The sequence below is a fragment of the Vanacampus margaritifer genome, chromosome 12 (genome assembly GCF_051991255.1).
Source record: "Vanacampus margaritifer isolate UIUO_Vmar chromosome 12, RoL_Vmar_1.0, whole genome shotgun sequence".
Classification (NCBI taxonomy): domain Eukaryota; kingdom Metazoa; phylum Chordata; class Actinopteri; order Syngnathiformes; family Syngnathidae; genus Vanacampus; species Vanacampus margaritifer.
In genome coordinates, this window is record NC_135443.1 from 15,230,530 (window position 1) to 15,245,934 (window position 15,405).

At 38.4% G+C, this 15,405-nt stretch overlaps 2 protein-coding genes across 4 annotated transcripts; one reads left to right on the forward strand and one right to left on the reverse strand.

Annotated features, from left to right (window-relative positions):
- Positions 1-224: 224 nt before the first annotated feature.
- On the forward strand, positions 225-4,630 carry gtf2a1l (general transcription factor IIA, 1-like). Of its 3 annotated transcripts, none has more exons than XM_077581178.1 (9): positions 225-324; positions 690-791; positions 879-1,002; positions 1,115-1,164; positions 1,535-1,628; positions 2,646-3,184; positions 3,570-3,797; positions 3,922-4,011; positions 4,089-4,630. In XM_077581178.1, exons 1-9 carry the CDS (start codon positions 295-297, stop codon positions 4,194-4,196), a joined length of 1,365 nt encoding a protein of 454 aa, XP_077437304.1. In that variant the 5' UTR covers positions 225-294; the 3' UTR covers positions 4,197-4,630. The 3 variants fall into 3 exon arrangements, with proteins under 3 accessions (XP_077437304.1, XP_077437303.1, XP_077437305.1); XM_077581177.1 differs by having other exon boundaries at positions 227-324; positions 1,508-1,628; XM_077581179.1 differs by lacking the exon at positions 225-324 and having other exon boundaries at positions 684-787; positions 1,508-1,628.
- Positions 4,631-6,579: 1,949 nt separating this feature from the next.
- Positions 6,580-14,643, reverse strand: LOC144061089 (lutropin-choriogonadotropic hormone receptor-like). The gene is made up of 11 exons (XM_077581176.1): positions 14,483-14,643; positions 14,264-14,335; positions 13,230-13,301; positions 12,115-12,189; positions 11,710-11,784; positions 11,423-11,500; positions 11,173-11,241; positions 10,387-10,461; positions 9,670-9,858; positions 9,507-9,554; positions 6,580-7,856 (listed from the first exon to the last, which is right to left on the reverse strand). The coding sequence occupies exons 1-11, from the start codon at positions 14,641-14,643 to the stop codon at positions 6,794-6,796; spliced, it is 1,977 nt and encodes a 658-aa protein (XP_077437302.1). The 3' UTR covers positions 6,580-6,793.
- Positions 14,644-15,405: the final 762 nt, after the last annotated feature.

Genomic DNA, 15,405 nt, shown 5'->3' on the forward strand with positions numbered 1-15,405 from the left:
TGGGTTTTGACACCGCATGAAGAAGCCATCTTTGACGCAAACTACATAACGCTTTGCTAAGTGTGGTGCAGTACTTAAATTCTGATTCCATTAAATATACGTCATAATATACAGGCCACTTCTAAGGTGCTATTTCAAGTAAACGCAAATAACCAAAAGGAAAGGCTCTTCATGCCAATTCCGTTTCAATCACCGCTGCTCTTTGGAGGCTGATTACAATCACCTGGGAGTGACTGTGGAGCACATTAATTCTGATGGAAATGTGTTGCGGCTGCTATTTATGTGCCTTCAATCATGCTGGCCGACTCGGGTGGTGGAGTGGTGGTAAGAGCTGCTTTCTCCTGGAAAGTTTCCACTTTGAAAAGGAGTATTTGTAAAAAATTAATTGTCATGCAAGTTAATATCGCAATGGTTGCTTTTCAGCCATTGGATTTTTGTCTTGTTTGGCCTCCTACAAAAATATGACGTGGCCTATAATATACGGGCTTCAAGAATATGTATGATGGTCGTGTTTTATCATAATTGCGTCAAACCCAAATGAACTCTTTTGGCCTAAAGAATATGTGGACTTATAGTAATGTGCGAAGGCTGATGAGTTCACGCTCTTGTCAGTTTTGAGACTCAGACCTCTCACTAGTGACAAAGCCCATCTTCATTATTTATGAACATTTTCTGGCAAATGATTGCAGGTCAAGCTCTACTTATCGATCATTGACGATGTGATTGAGAGTATGAGGGAGCTGTTCTTGGATGAGGGCCTTGAAGACTGCGTCCTGCATGATTTACGGCATGTACGTCTTTAATGCATTGTTGGATTCAAGCTATCTTTGAGAAATGAGTGACGGGGGGGAACAAAATCTGCATTGTCTGCTGTGCAGCTTTGGGAGACGAAGATGATGACGTCGAAAGCTATGGACGACTTCAGGAAGAACAACATGGACACTCCAAACTTTGTGCTGCAGCTTCCACCCAACTACAGCCGCAATAATGCTGAACTCCCAGGTAGCCCAAAGATGGCAAGACTATTAGTTATCATTTAAAATATAGCTAATGAACTCAAGTTTTAGTAGGTCATTAAATTCTATTCTCTTTTCTGTTTTCTTATGATTTACAGCTCCAGTAACAATTCCTGCAAGTCAGAATATTCAAACTTTCCCTGTCCAGGCAGGTGTTTATTTATTTAAAAATGAAATAACCTAATTATTATTCAAGAACTTTATCAACTATTCAACCTCTACAAAAAAATAATAATAATAATAAATTTTTAAATATTCCCTTTTTTTCCTTTTTTTTTTGGGTGGTGGTTAGTAAATCCTACTAGCTATCTTAAGCAACTACAGTCTTTTTTTTTTTGTGCTTCCTATAATTCCAGTATTGTGATTAATTTCTATATTGTCAATAATAATTGTTGTCATCTAGCTATTAGACCCGTGCATGTGCATCTATTGCCTGCAAAAGATTCTGACCCAACAGTCAATGTAACATCTCCTTCTGTGTATATTTACAGCAAACTGTACCAAATGTTCAATTGCAGAACAACTCTGAGACAATTGCTACCTTCTCACTACCTGCTGGCCTATCTTACCCTGTGCAAATACCTGCTGGAGTCACTCTCCAAACACCTTCTGGTATGTGATGACCCTTCCCAAGGTCAACCAAAATGTTGATGAAAATTATACCTTTAAAAGTCACTAAATAATCATTAAAAACAAACTTGTGCATTTTGAGAGACTTCAGCTTAAAGAGGAAGTCAACCCCAAAACTTTCTTCACAATATTTTGTGTGTGCCCCACTAGTTTAAAAACGGCATTCTGATGAATATTGCGTTTATGGAATAAAAATTAAGCTGCAAAATCACCCATTTTTATCTATCTCAGAGGGCGGACATTTTGTCACTTGCTGTCGACTGGAAAATGTCATCATAGTTGTAAAATAGGTGAGCCGTGATTGGTCATTCTATGATGTCAATTTCAGACGGCAGCAAATGACAAAATAGCTGCTTAATTAATATTCCACAAACAGAATATTAATCAGAATACTGTGTTTAGACTATAGTGTGGCTGCACATGGAGCATATTGTAAATGTTTGGTTTGACTTCCTCTTTTAAAGACCCTTTAACACGTATAGGCTGCTCTAGCTGAGCTTGAATTATACTGCATTGATTATCATGTTCATTTATTTCATTAAATAATAAAATTAATGATGTACACTTTGACATACTTCAAGTTTCTATACATTAATCATTTTATTAATCAGTATAATAAACATCAGTGAATCGTCATCACAGTAGAAGGTGAGAATACTTTGTTTAAATTTTTAATAATCAGCCATACATTTATTTTTAGGCTTCTGTGGTGGTAGATGATGTTAAAAGATCAATGTGGAATCAATTGCTGTCATTGTCGGCTGTGGCTCATGTTAAATGAAATTTGATATTGTATAATGCTTTAGTATATCAGTAGCTTAACTTGGTTAACGTATTGTGATTAAATTCGTCATATTTCATTCCAGTGTTTATAGGAAATATTTGAAAACCAAACAAATGGGAGGTCAACCATTGACCCAGAACAGATTGTGTTCATTCTCCTGAATTAATGTTTAGTCTGACTTTTCTGAAAACACTCTCTCCTTTTGTTACTCAAAGGTCAACTTTACAAGGTCAACGTTCCTGTTGTAGTCACTCAGGCCCCAGCAGGTCAGCAAACATTATCCCAACCTCTGACGAAGGTCACAGCACCAAAAGAGCCTCCTCTTCCTGCACCGGCTTCATTACAACCCGGTGAAACGCTTCCTCGTGAACAGTCGACCCCGGTCAAATCATCGTCACTGCTAGATTCTATTTTACCCTCCAGTAAGGAGAGCAGCCGTCCCCAGCAAGACCCCGTGCTCGAGTACTCGCCAATTGAGGTGTCGTCGTCTCCAGAGCCGGAATCTGCGCCGACCGGTCAAGCGAGCGAGGCGGATCCAGAGCCCGTGGACCTCAGTACCAACAGCTCCACTGTCAGTCGTTTGTTTGACTTCCAGATCGGCAGTGAGGAGGTTTTGACAGGGGCTGCTCAGTTTAAAAGCAGCGATGTTGACGACATCCTCAAAGAAGTCATTGAAGAGGAACGAGAAAAAGCAGCAAGGGCGAGAAATTTGGCTCAAACTAAATCGTACGACCAGACGGAATCCATTCTTGGGGTAAAATGAATCTGTTAGGTTAGATCAGATTTTAGGTTGTGAGTCTGGATAAAATGATTTGATGCATTTGAATGATCATCAAGCAGGCATACCACTGTTTATTTTATTTTCCTCATGTAGTTTGTGTTCTTTGCCATTAGTTTGGAATGAAGCAAAAATGTCACAGAAAGTACGTATTGTGCCCTCTAGTGTAGAAGAGAATTGAATTGTTCTGCCAAGATAGTTGAACATTTGTAGTGGATAATTTTCTGACCAAGTTTGTAAAATTGTATAATTTCTCTAGTTTTTGTCATGGTGACATAGTTTTAGTAATTTTGGGTCACAGGATTGAACTCTCATATCTAATTCTTTTTATTTTTTATCCATCATAACGTTTTCCCCCAAGCTGGACCTGGGCTACAATGAACTGTCAGACATCGTCCAGCTGGATGGTACGGGAGACAATTCGGATCTGGAAGAGGAAGACATGCCGCTGGAGGAGAACGACTTCCTGGGTATGATCAATGCAGAGGCCCTCAAGGCTCTACAAGAAGGAGGGATAAGCAGTGACGGGAACAGCAGCTCTAATAGTGACAGCGATGGGGCAGATGATCTTGAACAAATGGAAGATGAGGTAATTAGCTTGATTTTGTACACATTCCTCCTGTACTAAGGTGTACCTAATCCTGTGGCCAATGAGTGTATTTAAACTAAGCAACTTTGTAGATGTTGTTGAACTGAAACTCACTGTTCAATAGGATCCGTTAAATTCGGGTGACGATGTGTTTGAACAAGATATCCCAGATCTCTTTGATTCTGAGAACGTCATTGTTTGCCAGTATGACAAAGTAAGTGATCAGCCATTCAGCAAATCCAAATTCTCAGCTTCGATTGTTAACATTGCAATGTTTGTGTCGGTTTTCAGATTCACCGGAGTAAGAATCGTTGGAAGTTCCATTTGAAAGATGGAGTCATGTGTTATGGCGGCAGGGATTACGTGTTCTCGAAAGCTGTTGGGGAAGCAGAATGGTAATGCACTGCTGCTACTTAACCATCCAGTTTCTGTCCTGCTCGTCCTTGTCCGGGTTGTGGCAGGTCAGGGCAGCTTATACCAGCTGATTTTGAGCGAAACGGGACGCCAAACTTGTCACTAGTCAATCAAAGAGACTGCTACTTATGATGGAGGGAAAAACGATTACTACAACACACATGTTGCTATTTTCATTTTTTTTTTTTTTAATGGTCATCAGTGCGATTTAAAGAATCAGCATCAAAAATGACTTTCGTTTGGTCGTAAATGCAATTTGATTTCACGATGAATGAATTTGTTGTATTCAAACAAAATGTGCTCTGGTTTAAAGTGTACACCTGTGTTGTTACTGGTGTGAGTTCCTTTTTTTTCCTTATGTCAAATGCATTTACCATGCCGTGTCAATGAATAAACCTTGAAAATGGTTTAAAATGTCATGATGGCTTTCTGTTAAGAATTAACTGGGACTGTATTTTTACTCTGAATTCTTGATCGTAGTACAATTTTACAGAAGAACCAAACCAGCAGCTCCATAGGTAAAAAAAAAAAAAAAAAAAAGTCAGCCTTTACAATTACCGAATGGATCGCTTAGTTTTGAATGTCACTCTTGGACAATTTATTGTATCATACTATGGAGTTCTATTAATAAAATAGTCAAGTGCTACATCTCTTTGAATTGTCTGCCAATACTATTCATTCGTAGAAGCTTTGGTTGGATAAAAAAAAAAATCAGCCATCTTGACTGTGTGGCTCCCAATCTTTTGCATTTTATTTTTTTTAGCCAACAAAAGATTTGCGGTGCATGTTGGTGGCACATCATACATACAATATGATACACTTGTATTAAAATATATGACAACAAAAGTGGTTTGATAGATTTAATACATTCTAAACTGTCTACAAACCCCTTAGGGTTCCATTAGTGCAAATTGAATAAACTAATAGATGTGAGATCAAGTTTGGATAATTCTATAAAAGAATGCTATCACATCAAGATGACATTTAAGCACAAATAGTTACCAAAAAGAGAAATATACAGTGGAACTTCTGTTGAAGTAGAACATTTTTTGCAACATAGTAAACAGTCTTGGCCATATGTAACTATGGCTAAAGACTTGTAAAAAATAATGACCAGAGCTGCTTGCCAATGAATTGTGCATTTTATTCTGCACTGTAAACCCCCCTCCATATTTCACAATCATAAATGTTGCGTTTCAGTTGCTGTAGATCAGGGGTCACCAACTCCGGTCCTTGATATCCCCTATCCTGCATATATTAGCTGTTTCACGCCTCCAACACACCTGATTCAAATGATCAGCTCATCAGCAAGGTCTGCAGAAGCCTGATAATGATCCTGATTATTTGAGTCAGGTGTGTTGGAGGTAAACAAAAACAAGCAGGTTAAGGGCCCTCGAAGACCGAAGTTGGTGACCCCAACTGGTTGGGTCAAAAATAACCCAAATTGTGTCAAAAATGGACCCACCAATCTTTTTGAATTTTTAAACAAATTAATTTAGTAATCCACAAAGCAACCAATTAAAAAAAAAAAAAAAACTTGTTTTATGGGTTATTCATTTGACCCAATTTTTTGGGTTAATTGAATAACCCAACTGAATTTGGTCAAAAATAAACCAACCCAACTTTTTGAGTTATTCCATCCAAAACGGGTCAGATTAAATAATAATCCACAAAACAACCCAATTATTGGGTTGTTTTGTGGGTTATTCAGTTGACCCAACTTTTTGGGTTAGCGGTAATTGAATAACCCAACTGAATTAGCCAAAAATTAACCGACCGAATTTTTATGTTATTTTACCCAAAACATTGGGTCATGTTAAATACTAACCCACAAAGGAACCCAATTTGTTGGGTTTTTCTGTGGGTTATTCATTCGACCCAACTTTCTGCATTAATTAAATAACCCAATTAAATGAACTATTTTTTAAAAATGTGTTTAAAAAGGGACTTTTTGAAGAATTTGGCCCAAAAAGTTGGGTGAAATGAATAACCCACAAAGCATACCAATTTTTAGGTGGTTTTGTGGGTCATTTATCCAACCCAACTTTTTGGGTTAATTGAATAACCCAAAAAGTTGAGTTGTTCCCTTTTTGACACAATTTAAGTAATTTTTAACCCAACTGTTTTTAGAGTGTACGAAGTGTTCTTTCTTGTTGTTGTTGCCAACAGGAATGTACAATTAGAACAACTAGGAAGTCAAAAGGCATCATCATAGGGGCTGTGTTCAGCTTTAAAGGTTCTACATTTATGTAGTTGAGATATATTACATTGTAGGTGTAACAATACAGCATATTGTACTATAGTAAACAAGCACAAATACTGTACATACATTTTTTTTTTAATACCGCTTGTCCTCTTGAGGCTCAGCTGATTTGGAGTGAGAGTCAGGATACACCCATGCTGGTAGCCAATTGCAGGACATTTTCGATCTGTTTGTAAAAAATAAAAAAATATTGCATGCAATCGTGTGCAATGCAGGGCCTCTGTCCATCCTGAACCAAGCTTTTGAAGAAATGTACAGTCCAGGCAGGATGATGGAGTCTTCCTTCTAGTCTCCCTCTTTCACATGTTAAGTGGAGAAGCTAAAGCGTGGTCTCCGGCTGGGCATGATTTGGATGCAAGTAAGTTGGGAGCGGTGGGCCTTTACCTTTAAATGCTACAAGAATACTCCGCCAACGTTGGAACAGCAGGCGCACTTCTTTTCTAAAGCTCCGAGTGAAGATTGTGTACAGGAATGGGTTGCAGAGAGAGTTGATGGGATAAAAAATGATGAGGAGGATCTTGGAGCGTGACACGGTGATGAGTGGCATGTGCAGAGTGGCGGAGATTGCGAAGAATGAGATCGGCGCCATGCAAAGGAAGTCAGTGAAAACGAGCACCGCCATGCGCTTGGCCAGCTTGGCGTCATTGTAGTGATTGGCGGGCGCCGGCTTGCGGACACTCTGGTAGATGCACACGTAGCAGAAACACACCCCCAGAAAAGCAACAACATTAAGCGAGAGCACGATCATCACGTACGCCCGAGAAGCCTTTGTGTCGATATCCATTGGGAGACAGACGCTCACTTTGCTGTAGCTACTGACACCCACTAGGGGCAGCAGAGCAACTAGCAGGGAGAAGACCCAACCTGCAACCATGATGGCCACCACATGGTGCATTCCCAGCCTCTTGTTTAGATCCATGGCGTTGATGATGGTGTGCCAGCGTTCAAAGCTGATCACAGTGAGCGTATAAACAGATAGCTCACTTGAGAACATTGTCAGGAAGCCCGACATGTCACATCCTGGGCCCGTTTGCCAATCCGTGGCGTGGTTGTAGTACTCGTGGCGGGACTGGCAATCCATGCGGGCAATGAGCATCAGGTAAAGTCCCATGCACAGATCTGCCAGGGCGAGGTTACATATGAGAAAGCGGGAGATGGTAAGCTTGCGACTGGTAAAAAGCAGCATGACCAGCACGGTGAGGTTAGCAACGATGGTAAAAAAGGCGATTATCCAGGTGACGTTGCCCAGGATGGGACCCAGGAGGTCCTCACAAGGATTAAAATCATCCGGCACTGGCGTGCAGTTGATGCCGGCGTGGCTGGGACAAATATGTTCCAGGTGTGGATGGACCTTGTAGAAGTCAGTGCCTCGAACGAAATTTCTGCAAAAAAAATCAATTTGAATGACTTGCCTAATAGATGATTGTATGATAGATTTTACACGTTCAAACCTGTGTGCTTACCAGTCATCACATAACAAAGTTTATCAAATACTACCTCCGGAATTTGGTGTTGGAAAGAATAGAGTGACCTGCCAACAGTCTTGACCTTGAGCAAACGCTACACTGTTGGGGTCAACTTGGGTGTGCTGATTGCGCGAGAGCGACCATCACAGCCAAATTGGCTGAAAAATCATGCTGAGCAGTCGATCCTGCAGCAGTGTGTGACCAGCATGAGGAGGAGGTGCCAGCAGTAATGGATGTTCTCCAACACAATAACTGAAGCAACTGACTCTTTGTTTAAAGACTAAATTGTAAAATTGTCGTATTTTTTGTCTTGTTGTTACTCTTGAGCAGAGGTGGCAATAGTCACACTATTTCCAAAGGGAAGTCAACCCCAAAAAATCTTCACAATGATGTTTTATGCACACCCACTACTCTAAACGCGGTTCTTTGATTAATATTGTGTTTATGGAACATGAACTAAGCAGCAATAAGCAACCGTTTTTCCCCATCTCAGGGGGCGGCCATTTTGCTACTTGCTGTTGACTGAAAATGACATCACAGTTGTTCAGGCCTCAGGTAACGAAAAACAGGTGAGCACTGAGCAACTGTGATGTCATTTTTCATCAACTGTAAGTGGCAAAATGGCCGCCCCCTGGATGGATAAAATCGGCTGGATTTTGTTACTTATTGAGCTGCTGCTTAATGACTTATGAATTACTGTTGTCCTTGGTTTTATGACCTTGACTATGATCTCAATCAATTCCTCGCGGTTGACTAACAAGCCTTTTTTTTTTTTTAACAAAGCAATGACTAAAAAAATAAATAAAAACATTTTCAAGTCCTTCTCTGCTCAACTCTGTCAAAAGCACCAATCTACATTTACAACTTACATGAAATTTTATTGTTTCCAAAAGTCTTTTGCCTTCGTTTCATAGCATATGTCTTAGTTGCACAGCTTCCTTTTTTTTTTGTCCAATCAGTTTTCAACTTCTACTGTGTTGACATGTAAATGTAAATGAAATCTCCCCAGAGCCACCAGAATCAACTCTGCACACTACTTATTCTGAAGTTGTCTGAAAAATAAATACTCAAGTACAGATACCTGAAAAATCTAAAGTACAATAACAAAGTATTTCTCATTACTCCCAACTATTGATCATAAGACTCACTCTAATCCAGAGGTGGGCATCGAGGGCCGAAGTCCTGCAGGTTTTGCATGTTGCCCTTCTCCAACACAGCTGATATATGATCAGTTCATCAGCAAGCTCTGCATAAGCCTGAAAACGACCCTGTCGATTGGAATCAGCTTGGGTTGGAAGTGAGAAACCTCCAAAACCTGCAGGACACCGGCCCTCGAGGACCGAGATTGCCCACCTCTGCTCTAATCCAATCTACTACACCAAAAAAGAGTCAATATCAATTTGCAGGAAACAAAAAGCTGTTTCACATGGCCAGTGATGATTGAGCACATTTTACATTTTACTCAACTGCGCTGGTCACTCCACAAATTCACATTCCTTACAACAATCATTTAGGAGAAATAAAAAAGGCTTTCCAAATGTACAAACATTTATTTTAACAACTTACGCGTGGACCCATTCACAAAGCGGTGATGGATTCTGCAGTGCCTCTTGTCTGTAAATATAAAATCAGTTAAGTGTGCTTTTACTTTACTTAATATCAAACTGTTGATGGTTTTAATAAATATGATGCAGTATTATTTCATGTAACATCCGGAAGGGCATATTACCTGTGTTTGCTGTACCACATGTGGAAAGCGCAGCACTGGCTCGCGTACGTTAGCTCAGCCACCCCCAACTCAACCAGGCTGTCTATTGGAGGAAGGCGCTTCAGTGCAAAAGCAGATTTGGCTTTCAGGCGCTTTACCTGCTCCAACCCTTTTCGGGGGAGGGAGGTCAAAGCTGTGGAGGAAACATCCCTGAATCACACACAGACACACACATGGGTTATCCGAACTATAGCCCTCATTACACACGGTCAGGCAGAAAAAAGAAAGAAAGAAAATAATTTAGATGCTAGCTACAGTTGAGTAAACACACTCCCGGTCACTATTAGAGGAAATGTTATTCTTTTATTCTCGTTTTATGTAGAAATGTGCGTAGTGCTGGCAAACATCTAACAATGTTGTTTATAAAGAATTTGGTGTATGTTACCTAATTTAATATAATACTAATGTCTATTGCTTTATATTAGCTGATAAATAGTAGTGCTTGATGCTAACAGCTAAATGCTAGCTGTTAAATCCTGCGGTAGCTTTCAAGTGCTTGCTACTATTAAGCTATTAGCGCTAGCTGCAAACATATGGCTCGGCATGTGGAGTGTTGTGTTTTTTTAATTTATTTTTGTTTATAACATTTGAAGCTCACTCTGGCTGTAGTTTATGCTTAGCACGTACATTTTGAAAGGTCTCTGACATATTTTTGAATGGATGTGTTTTTAAACTTACAGATAAAGCGGGCCCAAGGCCCCCTCGAAAGCATCTTCTGGAATGTTGCACAGATGTCTGTTGTGTCTTAAATCTCTGTAAATGAAGAAAATTAGCGACATTTTAGTGCATTATTTTAAAGTTTAAATTGAATTGTTGTAATTTACAGTACAATGTCCAAAGTTGAACACTGCAAAAATGAATTAGTGTATCTAAAGGGTGTGTATATTTTGTTCCCAAATTAATTGTACTGATCAGACAGATATTTTACTGCGTGGCAATAAGTGGTTAGGTTAAGTCTATGTGGTTGGAATGACACCATTTTGTTTTGCCATTGCTGATACCGTAATGACGTCACTAAACAATCACTGAAAAAAAGCAAAAGGCACTAGTTGAGTTACTAATTGTGCCTATTGAGATGAATTCTGACGGGATTGTGACATTTTGTGAGTTTTTTTTTTCATCTGTGAGGTAAACTGTGAGGCATATTTTTTCTAGCACAATTGAACTCCAAATTGTAGCCTACAACTTTTTGTCAGTCCGAATACAACTAGAACTATTTTTGTGTTTACAGCAAGCATTCTGTATCTACTCATCAGCATCTATCAGTATGTGGAAGGGTGAGAAAACAACGGGCCATTCAGTCTTTGTTTAGTCTTGCATAACATTTGTTTGCTCTATTTCATGATTAGAAAGAAAGAGCTATTAAAAACAACAACAACAACATACCGACAATTCTGCATCACCCTTTAAATTAGTTTTACGCTTGTGTTTCAAATAAAAAATGGTCACTAACGGAAGACTTACAGTGTTCTGATGAAGGTCCCATTGAATGCATGTGGGTTGATTTCCTTGAAACCGCTACCGATCAGGCTTCTGTCAAGGTCAAAATTTACTCTCAACAGACCCAGTGGCCAAGGTCGAGGAAGCGAACATTCAGTTAACATACGCACTTTTGAGAAGCAAAATAAACAACAAAAGAATCCCAAAGCATTCTTAAACAATTGCTGCACCACATTCTGATAATATGCTGACAAAGTCTTAAACATTTACTTACATGTCACTGGTCATATTTGTCATACCATTGAAGGAATTGGCAGGGATATTTTCTATGGCCATATTTGCTTGCATTTTTCTGCAAAATTAAATAAATCCAGAAGATTTCAGTAATTAGATAAAATGACAATGCAGTTTGAGCAACTGTGAATCAACTGTTGCCTCTGAGCTGATGTTAGTGGCATTGATAGAGTCATTGCTATGCAAAAATAGACCTCAAGAATTTTTTTTTAGTGCATGCAAAGTATGTTTTCAAACCACTCTATTAATTTGTATAAGATTACTTACAGGCTGAATGGAAAGGCCAAAGAGGATATAGTGGATAAGTCTGGGAAGTGCATGACCCCAGTGCCAGAGATGCACCTGTGAAAAATGTTTTTACATCATGACATTACAACTACTGTACAGTACGTGTATATTTGTATTTATGTAACGTTTGCATATCAAATTGATCTGGCAAAAAAAACACTTTAACTTTAATTTCCACGTTGCTGTGTATAAAGAAAATATCTTTGTGTTATACTCTTAATGTAATTTTGTTGTTGTATCTCAGAGGCTGTTAAGATTAAATGATCAATTTTGCATTTAGACTAAATACACATAAATATTGAAAACAAAAATACTTTAGTTGCATGCATGCTGACTAAAATAATCTGAAATCAAATAAAATGATCCAGAAGAGGAAATACTTACAAATAATTCAGATCAGGCAGGTCAGTGAATGCACCCTTTTCAATTGTCCTCAGATTTTTCATGTTTTTAAGAGTGCTGTGCCAATACAAATACAGAGAGAGAGAGAGAGAGAGAGAGAGAGAGAGAGAGAGAGAGAGAGAGAGAGAGAGAGAGAGAGAGAGAGAGAGAGAGAGAAAGAGAGAGAGGGAGAGAGACATATATAAATTAGATGTATTGTTTGTCACAATGGTCACATGTCAATAGAATGTCACCCAACTGAGTTTTATTTACAAAAGCAACAAAAATACTTGGTGTGTCTATTTGTTAGCAAGCTACATCCACAATGCTAAAAATCAATTCATGCATTCATATGTCATGCAATAAAAGGCACTCTTGCGTAATCTTGCAAACTGTATCCATCTTTTTCATGTATAATTTTTGGTTTTATTAAATATGTGAAAAGAGTAATAAAACAAACCCCGGACATTCTTTGAGGAGGACTTTTGCATAGTACCACAGCTGAAGCGTGATCAGTTATGTACACTCCCTTCCAAAATAAGTGGAACAGTGAGGCCAATTACCTTTTTGGTGGTGGTGTTTTACTTTTTTTGGGTGTGGGGGTGAGGGGGGGGGGGTTGTTCTGGGGCTGACTTGAAAAACACAGAAGGTCAGTTCTCTCGCTCTCTTTACAGCACTCACAATTTTTTAATAATAAATAATGCTGTTTGTACTTCAATTTGAAGTTTATTATGCCACTCCGTACTCCATTGGCTTCTGTCTTCTTGTTTTTGTAAATTAAAAAAAAAAAAAAAAAAAAAGAAGTTTTATTGGCTTTTGCCAATGTATGTACAATGGCTGTGATTGATCTTTTCTCAGATTCAAAAACTGCTTGTTTTTCCACCCATTTCATGCAAAAGATGTAAAGTTTTGCACCAAATTCAGAGATAAATATCTGCTTATAAAAACTGAAATGTTGATCACTTGTCTCATATTAACATTTTGATTTTAAACCCAAATGTTTTCGACATATAGCAAAAATTTAGCAACAGGCCTCGCTGTTTTAGTACATTTGGATGGAGATGTAATTGACTAGAAATAAACAGCTTGTTTCAACATAAACACTGTGCTGTACGTACATTTCTCTCAAGCCGTAGATGGAGAGGAAGGCGTGTGTCTGTATCCGGGTCGCAGTGCTGTAGTAAATCCTACTGTGGCACACACACACACATATATTGGCATCAGGTTGATACATTAAAAATAACAAATGAATAAGCATACTAGTAGTCCTAGTGTGCTTTGCCAGAGCTTACTTGCACCAAAAAACTTGGCTGCATTGAATTAATTGAATGGATAAAGGTAACCTCAACAAACATTTTCAACTCAGAAGTGTGGATCAAATTGGTAGCCCTAGTACTTCTCGGTTCTTAAGAAGGCTGGTCACACCCGATCTAGGTCAAAAGACCAAATGAAAATGCTGAAGAGTGACGTCTAAACAAAGACACTGAAAGGTAAACAGGCTTCTAGATTTGTCCCTGGGTGTTTTGTTTTCTGATAAAAGCAATAACTGACCTCTTTTCTCTTGTTACTTCCTTTGTCTTGTTTTCTTTTCTCAGGTCATTGTGCTTAAGTGACGATATTGATAATATCACAAAATTTAGTTTCAAACTTTCATTTCACAATTGCACTAAATGCTGTAATAATATTGTACCACTATGATATTCATACTTGTAAACAATTACTAGCAATGGCATCAATTAGAATTGTCAAAGCAAACGTGTTTTATTAACATGGTCAGAGAACTGTGAATGGAATATGTATATTATTGTCAGACAATTATTTTGAATTATATCTTAATACACTTAAAACAGTATTAATAATTTTGTCAGATTTATCTAATGTTGTGGACAATGAGTACATTATAGCGCAATTTTGTTTTGGATATTGTTTCCTATATAAATGAAACCTCAGATCAATACGTATAATCAAACATAATCATCAAGAAAATAATATTCAAACAGGTACCTGATCTGTTGTTTATTTTAACATTAGCTCATGTCTGGAGCAGCTTTTATTCCAACTTCAATCATTGGCAGAAACATCAATACTTGTGCTACTCTGCTTAACTCAAGCCAAGAAAAAATACTTCACTAGATTGTAGGCAAGAACTTACATTTCTTTTATGTTGATCAGTTTTTTGAAGGCATGAGTTGGAAGTTCTTTGAGATCCAGGTGTTTTAGAACTCTGTTAAATATGAAAAAAATGGAAAATGTTTACTCCACAGCTTATCATTTGCTTTGTACAGTGATACTATTGCATTAAAATGTCCCAAATGATGACATCAAAAGCCCCATAAAGGAGGATAATTTACACAGAAACAGAGACACTTACATGTATGTGGCAGCATTCTCAGAAGCCAGTTGAGTTTCATTGCTGCATTGGAAGCTGGAGGCTGTGCAGTGGCAAATTTGCGGACACTTGAACGCCTCATAGGAGGTCACGTAGAGGATGCTGGACAATGCAACCACAGCCCAGAGCACCTGGGGGGTCATTTGTGAAATCAAGAATTAAATCAAACTTGTTTGCAAATAAAGAAAAACGTTTCGAAGTAAATGCCCTATTTCTAGTTTAGCACTACAAAAAAAAAAAAAAGTGGTTGTCATTCCTCCTTTTAGTATCAGCAGTGGTGTTGCCTTCATGTACTCACGTGAATGTGACTTGCTTGCCCGCCTGGAGGAGTTGCCTAAAAAGTGGAGTACTTGTGACGCTGAGTGGGTGGAGATCATGATAGCTCTTTCACTATAGTTTCTTCATGACATTTGAATAAAATGCAGGAAAATAGAGTTAAAAGCCTTTAATATTGTGTTAGGTATGCCTGCACAAACTAATACAGGAACTGTGCGTCCTTAAAAGATAAGATCACCATTACTATAACAACAACAACAACAACACATGGTGATAAGACACATTCATTGATGTATAAAAGTCTCCAAATTATAAAGAAAATGTATATACTCATACCTGTTACAGCATATGCCCATTTATCATTGTTCATTAACTCTAATTGAAAAGTTCAAGCTGACTTTTTGCATGACCTAGTCAGCAGGGTTGAAAGATGACAGCCACGCGGGATGCTTCAATTGTCTCTTCCACTTGAAAACCTCTTAAGAGGATGGCAAGTTGACCTGAGGAAAATAGATGCAGACGTAACATAAATTCAACAATGCCTCTGTGGCGTAATACTACTTTGACAATTATGCTCATTGAAAAAAAAAAAGATTGAACAAAATTAACACTGCTCTGAAAAAAAAAAC